General features: G+C 60.2%; 1 protein-coding gene across 1 annotated transcript in view; it reads left to right on the forward strand.

The window, feature by feature from the left end:
• Nucleotides 1–24,998, forward strand: part of LOC119106644 (homeobox protein PKNOX2) — a 37,831-nt gene that overhangs the window by 11,864 nt on the left and 969 nt on the right. Inside the window, exons 2-7 of the mRNA XM_037230159.1 lie at nucleotides 15,103–15,276; nucleotides 16,410–16,581; nucleotides 17,800–18,015; nucleotides 22,444–22,567; nucleotides 23,039–23,166; nucleotides 24,719–24,905. Of these exons, the coding sequence (XP_037086054.1) occupies nucleotides 15,119–15,276; nucleotides 16,410–16,581; nucleotides 17,800–18,015; nucleotides 22,444–22,567; nucleotides 23,039–23,166; nucleotides 24,719–24,905 (985 nt within the window). The 5' untranslated portion in view covers nucleotides 15,103–15,118. The remainder of the gene's footprint in view (nucleotides 1–15,102; nucleotides 15,277–16,409; nucleotides 16,582–17,799; nucleotides 18,016–22,443; nucleotides 22,568–23,038; nucleotides 23,167–24,718; nucleotides 24,906–24,998) is intronic.

The following is a 24,998-nucleotide window of genomic DNA, read 5'->3' on the forward strand; positions in this document are numbered from 1 at the left end:
TCGTCTCGGCTGGAACTGCCCCGTTAGGCACATACCTCAGCAGAAATAATGAGCTTCTGACTTTCAACTTATCCGTGGCTTTAGGCATCATTCCGTATTGCATTTAATTAGTTTGAGGTTATATTAGTGTTTACAAGCTAGGCGCCGACATGCGTGCATAGTGCTTTGGGTGGTGGGTTAAAATTTTCATTTCGATTAGCTATGGAGGACGTTGCACTGCACAATTAGGTTTGCTGTTCGGCAAGTTTAATCGGCAAGTTTTCTTGTAGCGATATGGGCGCGTAGCGTTTCGCCATCCATTGCCTGCCCACTACCTGTTCTATCGCAGAGCCGAGCCGAGCCGAGCCGAGCCGAGCCGAGCCGAGCCGAGCCGAGCCGAGCCGAGCCGAGCCGAGCCGCGGGCCGAGCCGAGCCACGCCGCAGGCTGGGCCGGGCCGAGCCGAGCCGAGCCGAGCCGCGGGCTGGGCCGGAAGTGGGAGGGACCGTCCAGCGGCGGGACCAGCTGGACCGTCGGGCGCGGCCGGCGGCGGTGCACCGCAGACCGCCGGCCGCCCGTCCGGCGGCTCCGCCAGCCGACATGTGTCACACCGCTCCGACCGAGCCCGTAACAGGCTGCGGGCGCCGCTAACCAGGCGAGGTACCACTGCCGTCTCGGCGCCGCCGCCGCCGCCGCCGCCGCCGCCGCCGTCAGCAGCAGCTGGCGGCAGTCGGGCAGACGCGAGGACAGCCTGATGACATGCCGAGCAGGCGTGCGAGGGCTGAACACAGTGTTTACCTGTCGGTTGCACTGGATGGTGACGGAAAGCTGGTTCGTACGACTGTTTGGAATGCCACCGTAGAAGCACAGTATATGCCATATCGTGTATGCTGCTCAGCGCCACAGGCTCATCATCTGGATTTGAACGGAAGGTGTGTGTATGAGACCGCGTCAAGGGCCTGCACACATAAACTTTTGAAGCTGGACTGCCCCGCTTGGAGCACGGCTCGACCGTCAGAAGTCTCGCAGGCGCTCGCACTGTTATCTAATCTCCTCTCCGTCGGCTCCTTTATTGTCCATGGGTCTTTGAACTCATAAAGCATGCGACGACTTGTGATGGCATCACGCTGACGCTTCGTTTCGGTGAGTCGGAACCAGCCAAGCTGCTCTGTGGGCTGAGTAATGGGCTCGTATTTCTTTTTGCTGGTAATGATCTCGGTTTCCGAATTTATTGCTGCCGCTACTCGCCGCCCCTGCCGATAAGTATGGGGCACTGACGGCGGTATGGCATGAAGAGCCCTGGGATGAGTGCGAGAAGGATGGTTTTACAAGCGCCCGAAGGCTGATATGGGAAGGTGAGGACCATGGTGTTGCTTGTCGCCAGAAGTGCGGTGACGTGATATTAGATGGAGGTCCTGCTATTCAGATCGTATAATTACGTTATTTTGCACGTATTAACGGCTATTTTGGAATCGCAATAATAATAGGCAAATTTAGGACGTCGAGCAGCTGACTTTGAAGCAGGCTTTCGAAGAAAACTTTCCGTGCTCAGTGAGGCGCGAGGCAAAGTGGCTTTGATTGGACTGGAAGGTCTGAAACTTTTCTCCCGGGTCGTGACTGCGAGTATGGCCGGGCGCCGCACGTGGGCTGGGCGTGCCCGAATGCGACTGTACACTGGCTTTGAGCGCGTTTAAACCGCTCGCCAAAAAACTGGATGAGGGGAAGCAGTTTGCCTTTACGACGGGCGAGTATCCCCTTTATGAGCCCAGCTTTCGTCCCAACCTCGACAGCCGGTGGTGACACACTCCACTGTAGGACGCTACAGTGTGACTGGTGGCCATGTGACTGCTACAGTGTGACTGGTGGCCATGTGACTGCTACAGTGCAGCGATGGCCTCCCGAAGACCCTCTCAGCCTGATGAGCCTGTCTCCAGCCGCGACCGATGCCACTTGGTATGGGGACAACCCCCCCCCCCCCCCCCTCCTGTCTTTGCACGAATTTGGCATGTACCCTACGGCTGGTGATCCATGGAACGGGACAAAGTAAGTATGGCGTTGGCCGCTGCGGCTGCTTAGAAGTCCGACCATCGCCGCCGCCGCCGCCGCCACCGCCTGCTTCCCTGCAGGACTGTCTGTCGCCGTGGTGCGATGAGCCTCGCAGGTCGCCTCCGTCTGGCGGCGGCGGCGGCGGCGGCCGGCCCGGCTCGGCTGCCACTCAGCCCACGTCAGCGACGCTCTGGCCCGAGTAAACAGCCATCATGCCGGCGATGACAGGCGTATCTGGCCGGCCGCCGCCGCCGCAAACCCTGCAATAAACACGGCGCCGGCGCCGCCGCCGCACCAGCGGCAAAAACGCACCAGAAACGCTGCCGGCGCGCCGGAAGCGGCCCCGGTGCCGTGGCAGGGCCGGGGGCGGGGGACGGCGATGTTAACGTGTGGAACGGCGGTCGGGCTGGGTGTCGGGCGTTACGCTGGCTGGCCGGTCCGAAATCGACCTGAGTGTACGACCCGTCAGGCGGGTGGACTGTAGACTGGCCCGGACTGGGTTAGGTAGGCAGTCCGACGTCTAGGCTGCGTGATGGAGGCTTGTTCGCAGCGGTGGCTCCTCCCCTCTGGTGCGCCGCGTGGCGCTGTAGACCTCGAGAGGCGTTTTGTTAGCGGCAGGGCGGTCACGTGCTAGACCAACGTGTTTGCATGTGGTTTGGCTGGACAGAATCCCAGAGTGTGACAGCATGACTGGCACATTCGAAACGGCGTTATCATGGTGCTCAAATGGTTCCCAAGTGCTGTAACGCGCAGCGACTGGCTTTAGTCTGTCCGGCATGGCGAGGTTATCTGATTGGTGCCGAACATACGGCCACGTGCTTCAGTGCGTGCTGAGTCCACTCGCGTGTTTGAATTGGTTTCCAAAGGTGCATTCATGCAGATGTAACACCCAGGCGCTGACTTCATTTCTGATGTTATCTGGCAGTGAAGTTGTGTCCGGATCCGGCCCTGTGCTTGAACCGTACAGTGATGCCGCCGCTTGCAGTCCGAAATCCGCCCTGCCTCTAACGGCCCTCCAGTTGGCGCCACATGGTGGCCGTCGACGACGTCGCATTTGCCATGCGACGTACCCGACGAGCACGCGCGCTGCAGTGTGTGGCTTTGGTGTTGCACCTACCCCGCTGCTGGGTACCAAATTTGTCACCAAGACCGGAGCGCCCCGGTAGCTGGGGTCATTAGTATGGTGATTTGGACGTCAAATCGATCCCGAGGTCGAGCTGACATCGACGTTGGAATCATGCACACCGTTGTGTGCACGCTCGCGCTGAAGTCTTTTTACGCTGGCGATCTAGACATTTCGTCCAATGTCATTTCGTACAGTGACTAATGATGTCAGATTCGTAAGCATAATAGAGGTCGACTACGGCTGGCAATGGGGCTTTTGCGTGATGAAAAGACGTTATGCATGCCGGTACGTAGCTTTTAACATTTCATTCCACGCTACCAGTACCTTGCGAGCATAAGATGATCGGGTGGCTTCCCTGATGAAAGGACCACGTCATGTCCTAGGGCCAGTATAAGTTATGGTGCCCTCTGGCCATGTCTTGGATCCTCCCTGGCTGCCCGGTGTCGGTGAACTGATGAGAGCACACACGTGGCTAGACGTGCGGCCAACTTGTGCTTCGCGTTGCTTTGGCACGCCGCCTGTCCCGTTCGAATCGATTGGCTGCTCTTGCGGGTCGCGATCGTCCATACAGGCCGAAGGGTTCGCTCTCCATCGCGGCCACCGGTGGCCTCCTACCCGAGGCGGATTCTCACCGCGTCATCATTGACGGCGCCAGCCGGCCTCTCCTCCTCCACCGGCCCTGTGAGAAGGTGGACACACAATGCGGTTTACGAGAAGTCATTACCGTATTTGGGCGCTAGTCCGGTTACTGACGGGCTGATAACCGTGTCCAAAACCAGCTCGTGCGGTTTGACTAATGAACAAAGCCACCAATGAGATGCCTCGTCACCCGCATTACGCTCACGACTGTCCGTGTTTGGTCGAGCCGAACCTTGGCCGAGGCCAATCCAAGCCTACCGGGGAACGTGCGTCAATCAACAAATTTGCCAAGCGTCCGCCGGCCACCGAAGCGTGTCGGTTGGCTGGCGGCGCCCAGCACCTCGCCCGCGATACCCCCCCCCCCCCCCCGCCCCAGCGGCCCTGCCCCTGGCGGTCGGCGAGCCCGGCCCGCCCGGCCCCGGCCGGGCCACCCCGAACCGGCCGGGGGAGGGACCGCCACCAGGAAGTACCTAATTGCTGCCGCGGCCACCGATTGTATTTGATTATACATTCAGTGTGAATATGGCCGGCGAGCGCGGCCGGCAGACGGGATGTGCGTACGTCGGCGGCGGCGGCGGCCGCGGCGCGGCTGGCGGCGTGTCCGGTTTGTCCGCCGCCCGCCTGTGGTGACGCCGCGGCGACGGTCCATCGCGCAGGTGCCGGCACTCCCGCGGCGGAGGAGCCCCTGCCGCAGAACGGGCTACACGGCTGGGTGCGTGCTCGCGGGTGGCGACGCGCCAGCTGGTCCCGTTGTGGCGACGGTGTGGCAGAGACGGGGTTTGGTGAGGTAGTTGAGTTTTCTTGTTCTTGTCTGCCAGACGAGCAAAAGGGGCAGCCGCGACAGTTGAGGGCTAAGGGATTCGTTCGTCGTGATCAGAAGAAGTTGTGTTTGGGTTGAAGCCAGGACGTTTTCACGAAACATGCATTCACTGCACCCCAGGCAAGCAAAATCCAGTCGTGGACTTCTGACACTCGTCACCCAAAAAGGGGGGGGGGGGAGGACGGCAGTGCCTGATATGTAATTTGGCCATTTGCGTTTGACTTGTTTCGAAGTGCCAACTTCTCAGAGAGGCAACACACGGCACCCTCATGCTATCACATTCGCGGCTGTCGTCAGTGCCGTGTCCAATTCAATTCGGATCCATTCGGTATTTTAGCCGTAGCCAATCTCACCATCTATTCAACCGCTCATCTTCTTATGCCGCCGACCGCCACCAATTTGAATATTGATCCCGCTGATAATTAAGAATTTGTTCTTCCCTTCCTTGGTAACGACATGCTAAACAGGGATTAGATTAGCGGCGGTGATTTATGACCTGCACTGTGCTGGTTTTTACGGGCTAGAAGTCGAGTTTAAAGCATTAGTCCTGGCTCAGCGAAACTTTTACCCCGAAAGCGTTACAATTTGGGTCTCTTCTATGCATGATAAATATAACGGCCATAAATGTGGAGTAATGAGTTCAGCTCATCTACTCTTAGGAAATAAACGTTTCATGATTTGTGGCGGTTTGTGTAGAATACGTTCCACCGTTACGGTGAACAGCGTGTTTTATTTTGTTTCCCAAACCACTTAGCATTGACCATTGGGCACTGAGTTAACTTAAGCATACACATTTGTGCGCAATGTTTCAGTTAACTTATTCAGTGACTTTGCCTCGTTCCATATTTACCGACTGTTTCAAAAGAGCATGTGACCGGTGTGTCCGTACAGCGTGGCCTCCTGCCCACCTTTAGACCGCTGTGTCCGGTGTATCCGTACAGCGTAGCCTCCTGCCCACCTTCAGTCCGCTGTGTCCGGTGTATTCGTGCAGTGTGGCCTGCCATACACCTTCAGTCCGCTGTGTCCGGTGTATTCGTGCAGTGTGGCCTGCCATCCACCTTCACACCGCTGAGGCTGATGGTGCGCCGTCTGTCGTTATCAGGTTGGTGGAGCCTGTCCTGGGCACCCAGTCCGTCACACACCCGCGATATGGCACGTGTGGGGCACAGCGCGACGGTGCCACGGCCATTTGTGCACGAGTTTAATGCGGATCCGCCAAGCAGGTTGCACGCCCCGTGATTTCCATCGTCGAGGACGCGTGATCCGGGGACACCACGGCTGGGTAGTCTGCTTCGGGGCGGGGTGGGAGGGGAAGGAGCATCCGGCTGCCCTGCTGCGGGAGGAAGGGAGTCGTTTGACCCTGTCAACGGCCCGGAAGGGCTGATTGCCGTGCCGACTGTGGACGCACGCGGCCGATTCGCTCCGTGACTGATCGGATTTTGATAGCGGGCCGGCGGCGGGCAGTCCGGACCGCCGGTGTGTCCGGACCGCCGGTGTGTCCGGACCGCCGGTGTGTCCGGACCGCCGGTGTGTCCGGACCGCCGGTGTGTCCGGACCGCCGGTGTGTCCGGACCGCCGGTGTGTCCGGACCGCCGGTGTGTCCGGACCGCCGGCGTGTCCGGGCGCCGCGCCGGCGGCGTCCGGGCGCAGCTGGCTGTCCGTGCCGTGCTGGCCGTGCGCTCTGTACAGCAGTGTCCGCTCATGTCCGCTGGGGCGATCATGGCTGTCGCTGAAGAGGACGGTAGCCAGTGATTTCCAGACCTTGGTCCTGTGATCCACACGCGGCACGTCGTCATTGGTGGTGTTCCCAGGTGACGAGCCGCCACTGCGATGTGGCCGGCCACGGCGCCAGCCGACCGGATGTCGTCCCAGTGCTCGGTGAGGGCGCTGGCGCTGTGGTACCGACTCCAGACGGTTAGGTGGGGGATGCCGTCGGGTTGTCGTGTGGTCGTGTGGCCGGACCTCGGCTTCCCTGTCCTCCCCCCCCCCCCCCTGCAGCCGGCCCGGCTGCGGCGCGCGCACCGTGTCGCCGCCGAACGCGAACGTGTCATTTCGCTCCATTTACAAATGCGCCCCGTAATGAAGTGTACTTCCTCGGCGAATTATTCCGTTTGAAAAGTTGGCGGCGCGCCGGCGCCCGGCTGATTTAGTGACGCGTCGGCGGCGGCGCCGGCGCGCCCGCCAGCGCCGCTCCGCCAACCTGGCCGCCGCTCAGCCGCCTAATGTTTGAAACTCGCGCCGAAGTTTGGATAAGTGGAGTGTTTAATAAGCCGGCTGGCCGGGAGTGCGGCTCCATCTATCTGGGTCCAGTCGGTCAACAAACAGCGCCGCGGCCGGCGGCCCGCCGATCCGGGGCGACGGCTCTGGCTCCGGGCTGCGGCGTCGGCTCGTGACTCGGTGGAATACGCGGGCTGCGTCACGGAGGGTGTCCATAAATCAGGCAGATGATGTGGTGCTCGTGCGCTTATTCTATCGCCGCTGATGGCTCAGGCTGTCCCTGTAATGCTACGTGCATCCATACATTCGGCGTGTTACGTATTTTTGCAGTACTTCCTTACATGCTTCTTTCCTACTTTGCTGTTTCTGATGCTGATCGTCGTGTCACTCAGCTATCCGAATCCCAATGTAGCCATCCAACATCCACATCGTCAAGTGTCCACCGCCTCACGCAGCTTAGGCGTTAGGTGTCTTTTGCAGCCTAGGCGCCCCAACAACAAAAATCACCCGTGTCCACCGTCTATGACTAGTGCCTAACGTCCATCTATCCCGTACCCACAACTCGTATCATCGGCATCTAGGGTCCCTGTAAACGGTGTTTTTGTGGGCGTTGTTCTACGTCCCTTCATCCAGTGTCCAGCGTTCCTTGTTTGATATGCTGTGTGCACCATTCCTGCGCCCAGTGTGCGCTGCCGGGAGTCCTTTCCCAGTCTTCATGGTCCGTGCGTCCGGTATGTGGCGTCTACCACCTCGCTGTCTGCCGTCTACTGCTTATGTCTCCACTGTCCAGCGTCCCTCTGTCCATTCCCGCCGCCGGTCGTCCCTGTGTCTAGTGTCCAGTGTCCAGCGCTCCTCTGTCCAGTCCTCGCCGCCCGCCATCACATTGTTCAGTGTCCAGGGTCCCTCTGACCAGTCCCATCGCCCGCCATCCCCGTGTCCAGCGTTCCTCTGTCCAGTCCCGCCGTCCCCCATCCCGTGTCCCGTGTCGCGCGTCCTTTTGTCCAGTCCCCACCGTCCACCGCCCCGTGTTCAGTGTCCAGCGTCCCTCTGTTCAGTCCCGTCGCCCGCCACCCCCGTGTCCAGCGTCCCTCTGTTCAGTCCCGTCGCCCGCCATCCCCGTGTCCAGTGTCCAGCATCCCTCTGTCCAGTCCCCACCGTCCACCATCCCCGTGTCTTGTGTCCGGCACCCCTCTGTCCAGTCCCGCTGTCCCCCATCCCGTGTCCAGTGTCTATTGTACCCCTGTCCAGTCCCCACCGTCCACCATCCCGTGTCCAGTGTCCAGCGTTCAGCTTCCCTCTGTCCAGTCCCGTCGTCCACCATCCCGCGTCCAGTGTTCAGTGTCCAGTGTTCCTCTGTCCAATCCCGCGGTCCACCATCCTGCGTCCAGTGTCCAGTGTCCAGCCTCCCTCTGTCCAGCCTCCGCCGTCCACCATTCCGCGTCCAGTGTCCAGCGTTCAGCTTCCCTCTGTCCAGTCCCGTCGTCCACCACCCGGCGTCCAGTGTTCAGTGTCCAGCGTTCCTCTGTCCAGTCCCACGGCCCACCATCCCGCGTCCAGTGTTCAGTGTCCAGCGTCCAGCTTTCCTCTGTCCAGTCCCGCCGTCGACCATCCCGTGTCCAGTGTCCAGCGTCACTGGCCGGCCCGTTTCCGCCTCCACCGCTGGTCATCGCGGCCGGTCGCGTCGCCGGCGACGTTATGCATTCAAAGAGTGCGTTAAAGGGCCTAGCCTAATGCCGCGCTATGGCCTGCGGTTATTCACTGCATTTAAACTGCGTGTTAGTGGAGAGTTTACGGCGGCAACCGGGCGCCAACGGTCGGCCACCGGACGTGAGGCGCCTGGCCACGGGCGATTACACCCGGCCCGGCCGGCCGGCGCGCGCGCCGCCGCCGCCCTATTGAGAGCGCGCGCCACTCGCCCGATTAAACGGCCGGACTTATTGGCCGCGAATGGAATACCAGCGCAGCGGTGGCGGACTTCGAGCGGGCGTGGCGGACAGGTGATGTCAGGTGACGGCCGGGCAGGATAGGCGGACAGGTGATGTCAGGTGATGGCCGGGCCGGGTGGGCGGGCTGGTGATGTCAGGTGACGGCCGGGCCGGGTGGGCGGGCTGGTGATGTCATATGACGGCCGGGCCGGGTTGGCGGGCTGGTGATGTCAGGTGATGTCAGGTGATGGCCGGGCCGGGTGGGCGGACAGGTGATGTCAGGTGACGGCCGGGCACGGGTGGGCGGACAGGTGATGTCAGGTGACGGCCGGGCACGGGTGGGCGGGCTGGAGATGTCAGGTGACGGCCAGGCCGGGTGGGCGGACAGGTGATGTCAGGTGACGGCCGGGCGGGGTGGGCGGGCTGGAGATGTCAGGTGACGGCCGGGCCGGGTGGGCGGGCTGGTGATGTCAGGTGACGGCCGGGCCGGGTGGGCGGGCTGGCGATGTCAGATGACGGCCGGGCGGGGTGGGCGGGCTGGAGATGTCAGGTGACGGTCGGACCGGGTGGGCGGGCTGGCGATGTTAGGTGACGGCCGGGCCGGGTGGGCGGGCTGGTGGACGCGCGCCAAAGCCGGAGAGGGCGTGGCGTAGCTGGACGCGGTGCCGCACGAGGCGTGGTTGCGGGCAGCGTCGGGAGTCTCTTCCCTCCGGTCAATGGGGCACGCTTGTTGATGTGGCACTAGTCAAACAAATCGCTTTTTTATGCGTTGTGGCACAGTCGCTCGGTCGTTTATGGCTGGAGGGGGGTTGTTTTATGCCTTCTCATTTCAGTTGTCGCTTGTGGCGGGGCCGTTCAGCACAGTCGTCCATTTCATCTGCATTACCCTCCGGCCTATGAGTCGTGAATAACCCGCGCGCTCGATCAAAGTTGACGGCACGGGAGCACGCCCGCCACGCGTGGCGGCAATGTCCCCTGTCGCCCAGATGCATGTCCCGGTACTTTCGTGTGCGGAATATATTCACGGGTCATTTGCACCTCGAATGAAAAACTGCAGGCTGGAATTTGCGGTGCCTCTGGTTATTTCCTGTCGGCCGGATGCCGTGATGCCTCATAATCGCGGTGGTAACTTGTGTTCACCTGGTGGCGCTTTAGCTGCACATCACATCATGGGCCAGGTCAAGCCAGGTCATGCCATGGCCCACGAAACCGGCAAATGGCGATCTACTGCATTACTCCGCACGCTTGAATGTGGCACCAATACTTGACACCGTAACTATGACGCACTCTGTGCGATGCAGTGCACGCGGCTATGCGGTCGTCGCTCGGCGCGATGGCAGGGGGTACTGAGCGGCCGCCCCCTGGGAGACTCGCGCTGGGGCGTCACCCGTCTGGAGCAGACACAGGCGCACCTTTGTCCCTCCTCGGCACCCGGGCCCTTGTGCAATCTCCGATGAGATAGCGAATTTCCCATGTATGGTGTCCGGGTTGGACCCTGTGACCCACCCCGAGATAACAGACGGAGATCTGGCTGGATGCGGTGGCCTCACACGGCTCACGGTGGTGGGACTGTGCGCTGCTCGCGAGGGGCATCAGGTGGTGACGGGGTGGCACGTCCACTCCGGCGGGTCTGCGTGCCAGTCGCTCGCGCTAGTGAGACCGGCAGAGTCTGTACATTGGTTTTACAATATATTGTCAGTTTTATGGTTTGGTTGCCAGTGGAGCTTAGGCAGGCCTCGTAATGGACCGTGCACCCGGTCTAGCTGTAGAGCCTCAGACCACGAATCAGCTGATCTTACGGACGGCAGCTCATGCTGCTGGCGCTGCTTCGTCAACGCCAACTGGGCGTCAGAAAGCGAGCTGTCGTGACGTTTCGAGTGATGCCCCGCCCAGACTGGCCGACGCCGACGTCTGGCCGCGGCTGGCCCCGGGTGGCGCCTCAGTGCGGTGCCGATCGGGCCATTATTTTCCGTTTTGTCCGTCTTCGGACCATCATCTGGGCGACCGTCTCAGATCGAGCGCGGTTTTTCTAGTAATGTGTGTTATCACCAGCCGGACCGAAGGACACGGTACCTCCGCCGTCGGCCCGCCGCTGCCACCGCCGGCGGCCCTCACCGGGATGCGCCCGGGGTGTAGCGAGGGACGCGTGCGACGGACTGCGACGCCGGGCAATGGGCAGGTGCCGGCTGCTGCCGGCGCGGTCAGCGCTCTGCGGGCAGCTCACAGAGCCGTGGGTGACGTGGTCTGTCTGGTATGTCCAAAATCACAGCACATGCATTGGCCATTCTAACCGACATACCGGCGGTCTGAAAAAGGACCGGCTGCGACTGATGGCCGCCCCCTCACTGTCCCCGACCGTGGATGGGACAACTGTGGAACCTCTTTGTGATCCCAGCCGGCCAGCTGCGCCCGCCGACCCACCTGGTCTCCCCAGGTGAGGTTCCGCCTGCCATTCAGGAGTCGGCGGGAGAAGTCGCCGGCTTTTCATGACGCCCACATTCCGCTTAAACGGGAAACCGGACACTGCTCGCCGGACAGGATCGCACTCTGTTCCTACGGTGTTTGGGGCCCTGTCTGTACCACTGAACTTGTTCTGTACGCCCTAGTGGGTTTCGGTGCAGAAGGAGCGTATGTTTGGCACATAGCACCGGGCACCGTTACATCGGCCCTCGCGCCAGCACGCTCCCTGCACGGGCGTATCTCCCGGTGCCGCCACATGGCGTGATCGGCCTGTGGCTGACCTCTGACCCCGCTGCTGGGCCCGCGCGCCGGCCCGGCCGACATGTGACGGTCCGCGCGCCGGGCTCACCGACGGCCCGCGCTGGCCCGGCCGACATGTGACGAGGCCGGTGCCGGGCTCACCGACGGCCGTGCCGGCCCGGCCGACATGTGACCGGGCCGTGCCGGCTCGACGCCGGAACGCCGCGCCGGCACGCCACCGGCCGCCGCACGGTGACGCCACGCTTTACGACCGGGCCGCCGGCCGCCCGATTACGCCGAAACGGGAATGCCTGCCGCCATGATGGCTGCTGGCCGGGGCGGCGCAGACGGAGGGGCGGCGGCGGCCGGCGCTGCTGTCCCCGTGGCCAGCCAAGGCCAGTGGAGCGGATCGGCGGGCGCCGCAGGGACGCGCGATGGTCAGGCCGTGCGTCAAGGCAATGTGGGCAGACCGTTCGGCGCTGGCAGCCCGGCGTGGAGGGCCGTTTAGACGCGCTTCGCGCCGCCAGCTCCCGGCAGCGGCTCGGAGCCCACGGAGGACTGCCCGGAGCCCACGAAGGACTGCCCGGACCAGGCGTCTGTCGACGGCGCCGGGGCCCGTGGCCTGGCGCGGCTGCCTGCGGCAGCGGCCCGAGCCTGGCGTGTCCGGACCTGTCACCGTCACCTGGTGTCGTCCTCGGGGCCTCGGCGCGGCGAGTCACGTGAACGGCCAGATGCGCGACTCTCCTGCTGGGGACCGCTCGGGGGTTCAGCTGGCCCGTCATGCGAGACGTTCGTGGTCTGCACTGCGTCTGGACAGCCCAACAGGCTGGCGTTGTGTGACGCGAGAGCCATCGAGGGGCTGGTGTGCCGATGTGGGTCTGCGGGCCTGTTCTCTCCGGCCCGTCGCCGTTGACCGCGCCCAGACCGGCCGGTCTGTCGGCGGGTCTGGGTCTGGGACTGGTCGCGGTCCGTGAGCCGACCGGCGCTCCCCGCCAGGCTCCGCCGTGTCGCTGTCCCCGTCCCGCCATCGGCTGGCGGCCCAGATCCACCGTGACGGACAAAAACGGCCGCCCTGGCGACACTAAGTGCCGGCTCTGCCGCGCGCTAATGCCACGGCGGCGCGCTGGCGGAAACGGCGCTGCCGCCGCCGCTGACTGAAGGGGCGCGCACGGTCCGCTGGTGGCCACCGCCCAGGCGTGGCGAGCGGGGGAGGTGTGCGCCTCTGCTGGGTGGCGGTGCTTAGATGACGTGGTCCTCCCGCTGCCGCCGCTGGGAAGTTCCTGCTGCTGTCCGAGGTCGTGTGTGGTTCAGAGCCTGCGGTGGGAGCTCTTGCTGCTGTCAGAGGTTGTGTGTGGTTCATAGCCTGCGGTGGGAGGTCCTGTTGCTGCCAAAGGTTGTGTGTGGTCCAGAGCCTGCGGTGGGAGCTCTTGCTGCTGTCAGAGGATGTGTGTGGTTCAGAGCCTGCGGTGGGAGTTCCCGCTGCTGTCAAAGGTTGTGTGTGGTTCAGGGCCTGGAGGACATTGACCGGGCTTGGAGCTGGATACTTGTCGGCCCGTGAGACCACTACACAAACTGCATGCTGCTTGAGGGAAGTGCTGCACTTTGCAGTTTGCAGGCACCGCACCCCGTTATCCGCATTCCACGGTGATAATGCAACGTTACCGCACGTCTCAGGAATTTGGCTGTTTGCAAGTCCTCGTCACGGTCGACTCTGTCGGTCATTGTGTGGCACATGAGCGTTCGAATTATTTCGAAGGTATTCATGCTGCTCATTAAGTCGAGAAATCGTTCAGGTTGTGGTGCGCCTGGTCACATGAACGTATGATTATTACGATGGCACGACAAAACTGCAGGTAGAAAAAGAATGTCGCATGAAACAAGTTATGCATCTGTTAGCAGATAAGTCAATTTCTAATCCCTGGCTCTAGCGAAAGAGAGCGGCAGCCATGTCGAAGCCAGAAACACGCGGAGACTTGGACTTGTGACTAATTGGTAATGTTGACGGATCACCATATTAGTCATCAATTTCGCTGCTCTGTGGGTGTTCCAGGCGGCTTCGACCAAGCAAATCAGTAGAAATTTGAACTGCGACCCCTCTTGAATGCATTTCGACGAGAGCTGTGGGCCCTGGTGTTACGCCAGTGCACTCCGTGACGCAGGGCCCCTCGACCTACATGCAGTGCTCGTGGGTGGAGGGGGTCCTCTGCGCACGTTGGCGTGCGGCTCCGTCGGCCAGTACAGGGATTGGCCACCATTTGGCGGTGAGTAGTGCCCCGGCGCGGTGTAGTCGGTGGGCCCGGCAGTCAACAGCGTGCCGCCATTTGTGCAATTCATCGACAGGATTGCGGGCAATATCAATCGGCTCCCATGAAATAATGTAGCCGGCGATTGCTACATTTATCTGCATAATTTAAAACCCAGGAGAAACTGAGACGCAATGTCATTGCAAACTTAAATGGGGTGACGTATTGAACCAATAGCCTACATAAAGTTGCAACAGTTAAGACATGTAGAAATATGATACCATGACTGGAGACAGATGAACTGTTCCGTCTCAGCCATTGTGCCACAAACTCCGACTGCAGTTAATTACTTCATTGCAAACCGCTCCAACAAATCCAGACGCAATTTACGGACGGCCCGCGATAACAATTTATGTTTTTATTACGCCTCGCCTGACGGTGATTTGACGTTCCGGAGTCGTCTTGTGGAGACGTCTGGGATGAAGCCGCTCTCGGCGTAATGATAATCTTCCCAAACCCAGGCTGCCCAACGCCATGAATTGGCATCGTGCCAGCCACCGCCGGTGATTTACATGCTCTGCAATTTTGGGCTGTTGAATTCCGAGCATGGTCGCCTTTGCATGAATAATATATGTGCTGCGCAGCACACACCGATTAAAGCTCCGGTCTTAATTATTTGCAGAGCAATGCCCTGCTTAATATTTGTGGCATTAACAAAGATTGTGTCGGATTATTGCGGTAAATAGGCTTGCAGTAAGGGGCATTAAATCGTGGCAATGAATCATTTAAATCTCCCGGAGTTTTTAGGCGGTGCGTCACTGTCTACAGAGAAGAGCGCAGCGATGAACCGAAATTGAAGCAGGACCGGAGGTCAGAGCACGGCCTTAGGTGGAGCGGGCCCTGACGCTGGCACGGCACGTAGCCGAGATGACCTAGGGTCAGGACTGGAGTTGAAGGCAACGAGACAGGAAATCGTAACGGCTCTGAAGATCAGAACGGCGGAAGCCCGTTGCAACGGGACGTGCGATGTGAACGGGGAGCGATTCGAACGGAACTTGTAATGGAGTCGGGATTTGGCCATTGTGGCGGACGCAACCGCTGTGAAGTCAAGCTGTGAACGGCACTCCCATGAGCTGGTGGATGGCCCGAGGTGTTCTGGTCATGCTGCTACCCGTCTGGATGATCGAACGTCATGTGTCGTGCCCAAAATGGGGCACGGCAGAACATAGTGAGATCAGAGCTGGGTGCGACACAATTCTTGGTCATGTCGACACTGACCACGGTCTGCACTTTGGCTGATGCCGAGTATCGCCCGTGCGGCTCGGAGACTGTGCCGCGTGCCGAGCCACCCTCTGCCGCCGTCCCCCCCCCCCCCCTCGCGCTCACCGTCTGTCGCCGCTGTCCCGCAGGCATGTGCTGGGTCCGATGCTGTTGGAGATGATGTCGCCGGGGTACTCGGAGCTCCAGGACGGCTCTGTGCCGCTGACAGGCGGCGGCGGCCAGCCGGGCGCCCACGATCACCAGCAGCCGCCCGCCTACCAGAACCAGGCGCAGTTCGAGGCCGACAAGCGCGCCGTCTACGAGTAAGTCGCCCTGTGTCTCCCTCTCTCTCTTCCTCTCTCTCGTCCCCCCTCTCTCTCCCCCTCTCTCTCTCCCTCTCTCTGTCTCCTCTCCATCTCTCTCTCCCCCTCTCTCTCACCTCTCCCCCTCTCTCTCTCTCCCTCTCTCTCTCTCAAGCTCTCTCTCATCTCTCACTCTCTCTCTATCTATCTTCCTCTCTTACTCTCTCTCTCTCCTCCTCCTCTCTCTCTCTCGTCTCTCTCTCTCTCTCTACGTCCATCTCTCTCTCTCTCTATCTCTCTCTCTCTCTCTCTCTCTCCTCTCTCTCCTCTCTCCTCTCCTCTCTCTTCATCCTCTCTCCCGTCTCTCGCTCCTCGCTCTCTCCTCTCTCTCTCTTTTCTCTCTTTCTTCTCTCTTTGCTCTCTTTCTCTCCTCTCTCCGCCTCCGCGCCCCCCGCCTCCTTCCTCCTTCTCTATCTGTCTCTGTCCTCTGTCTCTGTCTCTGTCTCCGTCTCTCCTTTTTTGCGGTGCGCGATGTCTTTCCCTCTGCCTTTCATGACGCACAGAGCCGGTGTCACCTGGAGGGAGAGGCACACTTGGGAAGCTGTGCCGCCGCGCAGGACGGCCGGCTGTCCCTGCATGCTGCGCTGCCCTGCAGCCTGACGCTCGCCCTCCGCTGCAATGTTCGCGCTGTGAGCGGCTGTGTGGTGCGGCGCCCAGCGAGGGGTGGTTGCTCGCTGGGTGCTCGCTGGGTGCGACACTGCACCGGACTAGCCGCCGTCCGGTCTGCCGGAAACACTGAAGGGCAGACACTCTTGCTCCCGTCGTGCGAGTGACTTTCGGCGCCACCAGTGACCGCGCCCGCTGCACGACTGTCGGCTCCTGGCGGCCGTCTGATGAGCTCCCAAGGGTGGATGGTTGCTCGTGTTGTGGGCGTGCCGGTGATCGAGGTCTCGGTATCGGCCGTTTGCCAGTGTTCGTCGGGCTGCCGCTCGGTAGCGTTGACGGCTCGCGCTGCGTGAGGGACTGCCTCGCTGTTTGGGTGACGTGGCGTAGCCAGCCCCGCCGCCTTCCCTTGCTCCCGCACCGACTGTTCCGCTCCCACCCCGCTGGCGCCCGCTGTCACCGCGCTGAGTCTGACCGTGTGCGGCCGCCAGGCACCCGCTGTTCCCGCTGCTGGCGCTGCTGCTGGAGAAGTGCGAGCTGGCCACGCAGACGGCCGACGTCTGCTCGGCAGAGACGTTCTCCGCCGACGTGCAGGCCTTCATTCAGCACCAGCAGCGCGACCGCAAGCCCTTCCTCATCAATCAGCCGGAGGTGGACGAGCTGGTGAGTGTCGCTCGCGGCGATGCCGGCGGGCAGGGTGTGATTCGGGTGTGGGGAGCTGGTGGATGTCACTCGCGGCGACGGAGGCAGGCAGGGTGTGATCCGGGCGTGGGGAGCTGGTGGATGTCACTCGCGGCGACGGAGGCAGGCAGGGTGTGATCCGGGCGTGGGGAGCTGGTGGATGTCACTCGCGGCGACGGAGGCAGGCAGGGTGTGATTCGGGTGTGGGGAGCTGGTGGGTGTCGTCCGCGGTGACGGAGGCAGCCAGGGTGTGATCCGGATGTGGGGAGCTGGTGGGTGTCGTCCGTGGTGACGGAGGCAGGGAGCTGGTGGGTGTCGTCCGCGGTGACGGAGGCAGCCAGGGTGTGATCCGGATGTGGGGAGCTGGTGGGTGTCGTCCGTGGTGACGGAGGCAGCCAGGGTGTGATCCGGGTGCGGGGAGCTGGTGGATGTCACTCGCGGCGACGGAGGCAGGGAGCTGGTGGGTGTCGCCCGTGGTGACGGAGGCAGCCAGGGTGTGATCCGGATGTGGGGAGCTGGTGGGTGTCGCCCGTGGTGACGGAGGCAGCCAGGGTGTGATCCAGATGTGGGGAGCTGGTGGGTGTCGCCCGTGGTGACGGAGGCAGCCAGGGTGTGATCCAGATGTGGGGAGCTGGTGGGTGTCGCCCGCGGCGATGGAGGCAGCCAGGGCGTGATCCAGATGTGGGGAGCTGGTGGGTGTCGCCCGCGGCGACGAAGGCGGGCAGGGTGTGATTGGGGTGTGGGGAGCTGGTGGGTGTCGCCCGTGGTGACGGAGGCAGGCAGGGTGTGATTGGGGTGTGGGGAGCTGGTGGGTGTCGCCCGCGGCGACGGAGGCGGGCAGGGTGTGATTGGGGTGTGGGGAGCTGGTGGGTGTCGTCCGCGGTGACGGAGGCAGGCAGGGTGTGATCCGGATGTGGAAGCCGGCCGCTCCCTCGACTCTCTACTCCTGTTGTCGTCGTGACCCGGTGTGCCGCCGCTGGTGCTGGGGCGACTTGTTTTGCTGTGCCTGCTGCCGTTACGTCTCGGTTCGTCGTTCTTTTGGTGCTGCTTTGTTAAGGTTGCTGGTGGCGGAAGCTCTTGATGAGTTGTATTGTCATTAATGTAGGTGTGCCCTCTTAATTGCGTGCTCGTGCTGCTTGCGTTGGAGATATAAGGCACGCGACATGGAAATGTAAATTAATGCATGTTTTGTCGTTTCAGATGATCAAGGCGATCCAGGTGTTGCGGATTCACCTGCTAGAACTTGAGAAAGTGCAAGAGCTGTGCAAAGACTTCTGTAATCGTTACATTACGTGTTTAAAGGGGAAGATGCAGAGTGAGAATCTGTTGCGCTCGGATTACTACGACTCACCGGTCAGCTCACCGGGCTCTCACCACAGCATAAACGGTGCCGCCGAGCAGCTGGTGCATCACCAGGTACTGTGTCAGTGACGTACGGCTGTGTCAGGCAGGCACGCAGGCGTGTCAGAAACATGCAGTCGGTCACGCACGGGCTGTCAAAAAAGCAGTTTGGGGAACACCGATATGTTAGAAGTACGGTTGGTTATATCGAGTGTACATGACGAAGGTCCGGTGGACTGGTATCCCGACGGCGCGGGACGAGGTGGTGTCGTACGTCACTGGTTAATACCATGTTTCTGAGAGGCTTTCAAATATGACACCGTAACAATGCTTTCTGCGTTCCTGCCGAATCCAGGAAGGCATACTCGTACAGACGATTGAGAAAGGTGGGTAGGTACTCTTGCCGAAAGTCGGGCGATGTTCAGTACCTTCTGCCGTTCAGGAAGAGAAGTGGTGCGGACAGTTTAACCTACATATCGGCCGATATTGTCAGCTTAGGACGCTCCCATCTTCAAAATTAGAGCCGCACACCATGCCGGGATGCATGGTACATCAGCAGGGTCGCGCACCACCGCACTGGACCTTTCCTGACCCGTGCAGTTGTGGCCCGACCTTTCAACCCGGGCGAGAGTTTCTCTCTGCACGGGCGTCAGCCCGCGTGAATGATTGCGAAAGTACTTGCAACTGGTGCCCGTAACCGCAGCACATGTAAATAGCTGAACTAATAGTTGGGGTGTTCCATACAGCTGAACTGTCTGCGGCATGATTTCTACGCTCCAGCGAGCTCTTTACACGCTGTTAACGGCGACATAACGCGAGCCGGCTGCGGCCTAACGCCGTGGCCGACCCGCCGCCGGCCGCTTTTTTGTGTCGGAAGCATCCATTTTACTAAAATTATGAGGCAACCACAAACGGGCTAACATCTCACCGACCCATTACAGAAGCCATCACGGTGCTAAATTTACACCCGGACACCGATTAATGTAGCGGTTACATTCTGCACTGCCGGGTACTTACGGGGCAACCATGTTGAACATAATGATGGCTGGAACGGCATTTACAGCTCCGTAAAATTACACCAAACGCCAATTTCAACTCATCAATGCCGCTTAATTTCTGGCGGATAGCTGTAATGGCTTGGTGATTGTGCAATATTATTTCAGTTTTCACATGCTGCACTCTTCATTCCGACGTGTATAAATCGCGAGTGACACATTAATTACTTGCCTCGAATTTATCTGTCGGAAAATGGCGCGGCTGACCGAAAGACGTTGCATGCAATCATGTCGTTACGCAGTGCGCCGTACTGGGGGGACGCGTGACCAGCTAGCGGCGCAGGCGGTCAGCCCAAGCGAACCAAGCGAGCCTCTTTTGCTGCTATTGGGCGCGACAGGCCGACGCCGTTGACTCGGGCTAGCGCCCGGAGTGGTTTTGACTGGGGAGACGATGGCGGCCGGCTCGGACTCAGCGACGCCCGGGTCGCCGGGCCTGTGGCGCCGACGGAGCCATCGTGGTTGAAGTCATGATGTGATGTGTTTGCGTGTGATCATTATTCGGCGCCGGCAGGCTGGCTAAGTCAACAGTCGTTAAGCCAGTCAGGGCTGCGCTCATGCGCGCCCTGGCCGGCGAGCGCTCAGCTTCGCTCGGAGGCGCCCCCCCCCCCCCCCCTCCTCTGCCCCCTCCCCCACCCGGAGAGACGGGAGCGGGGTCGGCCCCCTTCGAAAAGACCGCTGCTGAGCAGCTACCTCGTCGGAGCGCGCCAGCGGCCTCTCGCTCCCCGGCACTCGGTCACTGACCACTCCTTCTTAGCGGACTCGTCCAGACCCGGCTGCCGCTTGCCTGAGCCGCTGTCATTGGCGGCTGGCCCAGCTGGACCCTTCCCGATCCACCCCCTGCCGACCGCCCCGTCACAAACCACTCCCTCCCTGACGGTCGCCCTGTCGCGGACCACTCCTTGCTGGTCGCCATGTCACGGACCACTCCCTCCCTGCCGGTCGCCCTGTCACGGACCACTCCCTCCATGCCGGTCGCCCTGTCACGGACCACTATCTATTCGGCACCCAGTCGTCATGTCGTGGACCGCTCCCTGACGGCCATCCTGTCACGGATCACTCCCTGACGGCCGTTTTGTCACATCACTCCCTGTCGGCGGCCCTATCACGGGCCGCTCCTTGACGGCTGTCCTGTCACGGACCACTCCCTGACGACCGCCCTGTCACGGACCACTCCGTGACGACCGCCCTGTCTCGGACCACTCCCCGACGGCCGCCCTGTCAGGGACCACTCCCTGACCGGCCGTCCCGTCACGGATCACTCCCTCCCTGCCGACCGTCCTGTCACGGACCGCTCCCTGCCCGGTACCCAGCCGCGGCCGCCGGTGTTTGACTCGCGGCCCGTTCTAGGGTGAGTGAGGGCAGCGAGCGTTTGCATGTGCTAAAAGCTGCGGGCCTGGCTCCGGCCGTTGCTAAAACTGCACCCAATTAAACCTATTGCGCCCATGGTCGCTCGCCGGATGGGGCAAAGGTGCCCCGCGCCGGCGCTCTTTCTTTCCACAGCATGCTATAAAATGCTCGGGGCGTATAGCACATGCATTACTTTCCGGGAAATAAAACGATAAAGTTCCTTTTATGTCCTGATTCTGCGGCGGTGTGTGTCCAATAGCGGCCGCCGGCATTTAGGACCGCGGGAGCTCGGAGGGGGCAATTAGTTGCATGCAACGGGCGATTTACACCGGCCATGAGCAAGGCTTGTGCAGGGCCGCCTCGGTAAACACGGCTCCAATAATTCGCGAAACCATGACTATACGTCGTGGGGAAATTTACTGATTCAGGCTCGCGTTTTGTGTTGGGAGGTTCGATATGGGGAAAGGATGAAAAGCTCTGGTAACGAGGGTAGTCCTTCGTTGAATGGTGCTTCTCCGCCCGATCTGGCTGATACGCTCACGGTCATGATACGTGGCGGTCGTTATGGTACAACCTCGCATGTGCAGAGCGCTTGCGCTGCAATGTGTGCTCACGGGCCTAGATGTACTACGCCAAATGTGGTTAACGTGTATGAGTAGTGGACATCGGCGTGTGCGAAATAAATTGGTCACTTAACGTTCTGAATACCGGGGGTTATGATGCACTATGCAAAGTGCATTTTTCTGTGATGGACTTTGGTTGAATTCTGACGTTTCTGAAAAAGTTTGTAATTTGTCCAGACCTGTCGGGTCTTGAGCACTCAATGTTGCCCGTCCCTTACTTTTTCAATGTATTTCCAATTCAGAAACGCTATAGGACTAACATAACATGCTCTGACAAATTGCCATCGATCTGTGCGACATAACAGACAGCGAGCTTTACTTACGTCCGGTTATTGCTGACAAGGGATTTACAAGCGAGGGTTTTCATCTGAAGACGGCCGCCTAGACTGCACATCCGTTTGCCGCGTGGGCGAGAAAAACAGCCTTGTGTGGATGTGTTTGGTGTTTTCTTACCGGCCCAGCGTGATCGTCCATTTCCTCGTCACGTGACGGATCACTCGGCGCGGCGATGAGGCGCCACTCGACGGGGCAGTCAGAGCGCGGGCGGACATGAGACACTAAGTAAACCACAGGCGGGCGGGCGGGCGCCGCCTCGGCGTCGGTCCCGCCCGTCCGCCCCTCGGTCAGCTGGTCGGCGGCGGGCGTCCGGCGGACCGGCGGCGCCTCGACGCCGGCCGGCTGCGCGCCATCACCCGAGTCAACACGGCCGCCGAGTGCAACCAAAACAAAAACAGCGCCGGCCATCGACCGCGCGATCGCACCGCCCTGCAACGCCGTGCACCGTCACCGCTGCCGGCGGCGGCGGCGGCGGCGGCGCGGCCAAACGAGCCCCTGCCGTGCCGGCGCCGATCGCGCCGCGCCGCCGCGCGCGCGCGCGCCTCCTGTTTTAACGCGCGCCATCATGGCAGCGTGCCATTACGTGCTCCTTTGATCCACTCCGGCGGGGAGGTGTTGCTTTGTCGGGCAGAACATGTAAATTTGCAGTTTGGAGTGGGGCGCATTGTGCGGCTAATGACGGCATTGCGCCGCCGCCACCATTACGCCTGATGACATTGTCAGGGTGAAATGAGCCAGCGCGCGTTAGGTGGAGGTGCACGGACGGGGGCGCGGCCGGCAGCCGTGTGCAGCCATGATTACCGAGCCGTGCGAGTTCCCAGTCCCTCCCCCCGCCGTGTGACCTGCCGGCGGTGACGCCCTGCGGAACACCGCCCCGTCACCGCCGGTCGCTCGTGCCCTGTTGTGTTTGACTGTGCGGTGTCCCGCCGTCTGTATAGCCATGCTCCGTTGTGACCGGTTTGCTCGTCAGCATTTTCTGATGACATTAAGGCGTGTGCCGCGGCGCGGACGCCGCTGCTGTGGCCCGCCGTGCTGTATGCTTGCCTGTCCGCAGCGACGGCACCCGTGCTGGCCGCCCCAGTGGCGGCCCGTGCAGCGGCCGACCGCCGCAGTCCAGATCCTGTTCACTCGTACTGTTTCAGGCAGTCCGCGATAGGGGGCAGGTTCTAGTCTTGGGTCGCGCACAAACTGGGTCGCCGGAGGAGACGGGGTCGGCGCGCCGGCCGCCCGCCGCTGCTGTCTCGCCCGGTCTGCCCGGCTGCACGGGTACGTGGCGCAGACCAATGCTTGGCTTCTGTGCGCACGTGTGGCACGGTACGGCGGCTTCGGCATGTGGGCCCGCCTCTGCGCCTCTACAGTATCTTTCATCATACGCCGCCTCTGTGCGTCTACAGTATCTTTCGTCAGACCCCGCCTCTGTGCGTCTACAGTATCTTTCGCGATGCTTCGCCTCTACGCCTCTACAGCGTCTTTAGTATGCTTTGCCTTTACGCCAGTACAGTATCGTTCATCAGCTACGCCATGCAGCTTGGGTCTCGCTGTTTTTCCGCCATTTGTTTAATAACTGCAGTCACATTCGCGTTACGTTTGTATTCATCTTACTTTGCGAAACGGGATTCTGTCAACGCAATAAGAGCCTCGCGGATGTGTACAAAATGAATGATTCGATTGGGTCTGGACGAGTGAGATTCAAGTTCGCGCGCAACCCCGGCAACTGGTGGTTCTGTCGGGCCACAGGCATCAGATCTCCGTCCTCGCCGAGCACCGACGACGACAGCGACCCTGGCGGCAGGAAGCAGAAGCGCGGCGTGCTCCCCAAACACTCGACGGACGTCCTCAAGTCATGGCTGTTCCAGCACATGGCCGTGAGTGCTCCGTGTCAGCACGCCGAGTGCCGGCCGTGCTGATCCCGGCTCGAAACAGACCAGTCACGCAGACTCGAGCTGCGACGTGGATGGGGGCGAAGGCCAGTCTAGGGAAGACGGTAGGCCCGCGATAGAGGTGCAACTTTTTCCCAAAATATCAGCCCACAGTCTAGCCCGCGCCACCTAGCTAATCATCCAGCCTGCAAAAGCCTGCCATGCTGATATGCTGATCCACCATTTATCTGTAAGTACTAATTTATTGCAACATGCGTTGCATCATTTCACCTTAATTTTGGACTAATGCATTAAGGGTCCATAAAATAGCAAGTTCATCTCATTTAATGCATGCATTATTTGACTTATACCAATGGTGTTACTCAAAGAGCAGCAATCAGATGCTGGATGTTTCACGTCATGGCAAGCGTCAGCTCATTACATGAACGTAAGCTCAGTCCTCATTTCACTGCATCACAACTGCCAACGTGTCATATTTCTCACTGAACAATCACAGCCAGCCTCCAATTTGACGTTTGTTGTCCTTAAGTGGACACGGCACGTGACCACGCCACATAAAAAACCACATGCTCGCTTTGGACTAATTCAAAATTCCCTCACACCACAATCCGTGGTCCAACCGACAGCAATCTCCGCGCCGCTTCAGTGATACGGCATTCAAAGCAAGGAAAGCAGATTGGCGATGCCATCAAAAACCATGTAAAATTGTAGCATCAAAAAAAATCCATGGAAACAACCAAAAGTTATGGAAATCATTTTCAAGAACTCTTACAGCACACAAAGCCTGGAGAGCGCGATTCACGATCCTAAACAAATGCTTCATTGACAGCCAACAGTCAAGCGCAGTGTGCAGCTGTAGTTATATAAAGGACTCACCCAACTGCTGCTCAATGAAATCAGGCTATAGTCTTGGGAATTTGAGTCGATATTTTTGATTTTTCGGTGAGATGGTTGCCTAGAGCTGTTGAATTTGTGGAACCCGGTTTTCTGGTGCGTCATGTATTCTATGGGTTTTCCGTATACTCTGGTTTTGAGATTATTTTAAAACTCAGGGAAAAGCAAAAATACATCATTTTGTTTGCTACAATTTTTGACCCGCAAAGGCCCGCCTCGTCCGGCTCATACCCCAGCCCAAGCCCAACGGGTTCTCGCGGGCCAGAAATTGTAGGGTCGGCGGGCTGAAAGATTGTCTCCAGTTCGCACACCTCAAGCGGTTGCAGCACAAGATAACTGAAGAAACGATGCGCTGCGAAGATACGTCCGGGTTATTATTAACTACAAACTAAATTCCAGTTAAATTATTCCCTTTTGCGTTATTCACGTCTCCGCACTACTCTTGTGAGGAGCCGTCTTCCCCGAAGGTCACCGATTATGTTGCAATGTGAAATGGTGAGTACGCATCAACAATAAGCATGTCTTGCGACATTACGACTGTTGGATGCCGCGCACCTGATGATGGCACCTGTCAAAACAGCTCGGAGGTGCTGCAATCACCGATAGCCCGTCCCGCCTAACGCCGCTCGTCTACTTTCGGCAGCACCCATACCCGAGCGAAGCTGAGAAGCACCACCTATCGGCGGCCACGCGACTCAGCCTGGTGCAGGTCAACAATTGGTTCATCAACGCGCGCCGCCGCATCCTGCAGCCAATCCTCGGCCAGATGGAGGCCAAGGCCATCGTGGACGCCAGACTCACGGACCAATCGGGGGACGACACGTCACAAGGTGACGACTGGCAGCCGGTCACGGGCGATAAACCTATGAAGCATGTGCTCGTGGGACGAAACTCAAACCCAAATTTCGAATGGAGCCCCGCCA

This window comes from Pollicipes pollicipes, unplaced genomic scaffold (assembly GCF_011947565.3).
Source record: "Pollicipes pollicipes isolate AB1234 unplaced genomic scaffold, Ppol_2.1 Scaffold_2555;HRSCAF=2994_pilon_pilon_pilon, whole genome shotgun sequence".
Classification (NCBI taxonomy): domain Eukaryota; kingdom Metazoa; phylum Arthropoda; class Thecostraca; order Pollicipedomorpha; family Pollicipedidae; genus Pollicipes; species Pollicipes pollicipes.